This window comes from Verticillium alfalfae, genomic scaffold (assembly GCF_000150825.1).
Source record: "Verticillium alfalfae VaMs.102 supercont1.18 genomic scaffold, whole genome shotgun sequence".
In the NCBI taxonomy this organism is placed as follows: Eukaryota; Fungi; Ascomycota; class Sordariomycetes; order Glomerellales; family Plectosphaerellaceae; genus Verticillium; species Verticillium alfalfae.
The window spans coordinates 109098-112065 of NW_003315021.1; the positions used below are offsets into that span (position 1 = coordinate 109098).

Here is a 2968-nt window from a genome sequence, read left to right on the forward strand (position 1 = left end):
GAGAAGGTCAACGAAAAGGATGCCGAGGCGCAAAGCCCCATTCAGTTCGACAGCACACCGCACGATTTGAGGATATTGATTCCGCGGCTCCCGAGGACAAACAGGCCAAGCTCATGGAGGTTTATTTCCAAGCAATCCGTAACAAGGTCATCGGCACGGCTTTGCGTTCAACGAAACGGCGCGAATCTCTAACCCCGATGCTGCCGCTGGCCACACCAAGCAGCCAAAAGCGAACCGCGGGACAAACGATTGTGGAAGCCTCTGAAGACGGTGACGAAGAAGACGGAGAGGACGAGGATGAAGATGATGATGTGGCAGAGGAGGATGAACTCTGGAAGCTGCCCACGGACGACGTCTCACATGAAGATATATGGTGCACGCTCGTGTTCCGGATGATCTGTTGGCTGATGCTTCATGACTTCAACAAGAACGACAAACAAATCTCGAAGAGCGAGCTACGGGGAAGCCGACTGCCCATCTACATTGCGTAAGGCTTTGATGTTGGACGCTATGAACGAGGGAGATAGCTCGCAGGAAAGAAGGTTTATGAATGATGACATGCAGCGAAACATTTGCTAGACTATCTTGACCAAGTACCAAATGATCACTTGTTTCCGCGCGCATATTCTCAGAGCGTCACGCCTATATGTGGGTACTACAATAACTGCTCGCGGCCAGCCCGATGCCTTTGACAGTCCCAACAAAGTTCCCTGCTACCTATGGCTAAGGTACTGGTATCGGCCCCGGCTTTGGGATTGGAATCACACAGATCAGCGTCGGGCTGACCGTATCTGTGGCGGGTACTGTGGCTGAGTGGAGACTTCTCAGGGTAGGTACACAGGTACCTCACCCAAGGTTCTCGGCGGCGGCGCTCAGTAGTGAGAAGCGTCTCGCCGTGGACGGACAATTTACTGCATGCTCTACGAAGCGTGGGACCCGGGTCGCACCAGGCAAACGCTTTCTCGGACGTTCCAGCACGAGGCGGCGACGACGACGGTGCAACCAGACCACCAAGCGTCGGCGAGTCTCCAGAGGCGTTTCCGAAAGTGCCGGAGTGCGGCCCCCGGTCCGAGTCTCTTCCAGGGGCGCTGCTTACCACCGGATGCCTCAGAAGCACTACACGGCGCGAGAGGCAACAGGTGAACACCAGCAAGTCTATTTAGGGCTTGAGCAGGTGAGCAGAATACGCAGCCAGACATTTCGGCAGCAGGCACGTAGGGCTCGGAGCGTACGGCTAAGGTTGTCATCTTGATGTAAGCGAAATCTAGGAGGCAGAGGAATGTGAATGACGCACAGCTGCCTCACCCCGAGGCAGAGGCGCCAATGGATTCATCAGCACATTGCCCCCCCCCCCCAACTGCCTGGAAGGCATTGGCACGACGCTGCCGATGCTGAACCGCCCCCTGATGTGACCTTGATGCCCTCGAGTCGAGACGCTGGTGGGAATCAAGGAACGCGAGGAACCTCATGCGCTGGTCTGTGCGGGGTCAGCCACTGTTAGCGAGAAAGTACCACAGGCGGGAGGATCGTGGGGTGAGTGACATTGGCCCCTAAGGCCACGAGCCTGACTCGTCTGAGAATAACTCGTCGGCTGCCAAAGGAAGAAAAAACACTCGCCTGCGAGGTACCTAGGCGGCAGGCAGGGCAGGCCCAAGGAGGGAGGCGAGCAAGGCAGAAGAGACTAGGAGAAGAAGGGGTGAGTGAGGGGGCCGAGGGGCGCAGAACGACGGTGCGTGCACAGTGTCGAGCTGGGGGCAAAGGGCTCAAGACAAGCGGAGAAGCCTAGCCTCCTTGCCTCCTTGTCTCCTTGTCTCCTGGGAGGCCCCTAGCTTCCTCGCCTCCGGCGCCTGGCTGTCCCCGACCGCTCGCTGTCTCACTGCGTATCGCTCTTGCCGCCTCCTTCAGGCGCACTTGGCACTGGTCACTGGCCACTGACCACTAACAATCGACTGACTAACGAGAAAAGAGGGTCCGGTTTTTTGGGATGCAGGTGCAGTGCACGAGGTATGGCAAGGCCGGGCTGTAGGGACGGGCAAGTGCACTGGCGAATGGATCCTGGTTTCGCAAGGCAGGAAAGCCCAGTAGAACCACCGCCAGCCAGAGAGACACATTCCTCCTCCTTGACCTCCTACTCCTCCTCCCACCATCAACGTTCGCCGGCTACCTCGAACACCGTAAGCAGCCGGACTCTACACATTCTCCTCCACCCCTCCTCCTTCTCCTCCTCCATACACTGCCGACGCTGTTCGACCCCTCTCGAACCCTCCCCCGACTTTGTCGAGCGACCACTGCGATCCGACCTGCCTTACACCCTCCCACAGACGGCGAATGCTACTGGAGGGAACAAGGGACAAGTCACAGCACGACAAGGAGGCCGAACCCCCCGCCCTTTTACTCCGCCGCACACTTGACCATGGTCTGGCCTTGACAACAACGCATCTCTTCTTGAACTCGATCTTTGCGAAGCATCACGTTTCCATCCAAGTCTTTCGGCCTTCGTTTGTCACTCGAGCACGCCTGCGCCAAGCCTCCATCACTATCACTGCTTGTCATCCCTGACGAATTGTCGCTACAGGCGGAACACCGCTTGGGTCAAACCCAGCCCTTCTCAACCGCCACCAGTTTCTTCTCCCACGCGTTGTCGACTCCCCCGATACCGCCCACAAACTATCCCGCCTTGATCCATACCACAACTTTTTTTTCTCTTACCTATCTTACTCGGACGCGGGTCTTTTCGACCCTGCCGTCGTCATGACACCGTCGCCAGGTCCCCCCACCGCACCCGTCGAAGCCAGGCGACCAGCCTCCAGCCAGACTGTCTCCGTCACCTTTGACGAGGACAACAAGGCCGTCCTGGCCCTGACACATCCCACCTGCACTTTGAGGTCTCCGAATGCATTGAAACCAAGACTGTCACGACGACCACGACAACTAAGAGAACGTACCCGCTGTCCATGTCCGCGATGCC

At 57.6% G+C, this 2968-nt stretch overlaps 1 protein-coding gene across 1 annotated transcript in view; it reads left to right on the top strand.

Moving 5' to 3' along the window:
* Window positions 1-491, top strand: part of VDBG_10029 (modin) — a gene marked incomplete at both ends in the record, with an annotated part of 2724 nt that extends 2233 nt beyond the window's left edge. Inside the window, one exon of the mRNA XM_002999689.1 lies at window positions 46-491. Within this exon, the coding sequence (XP_002999735.1) occupies window positions 46-491 (446 nt within the window). The remainder of the gene's footprint in view (window positions 1-45) is intronic.
* Between the last annotated feature and the right edge of the window lie 2477 nt (window positions 492-2968).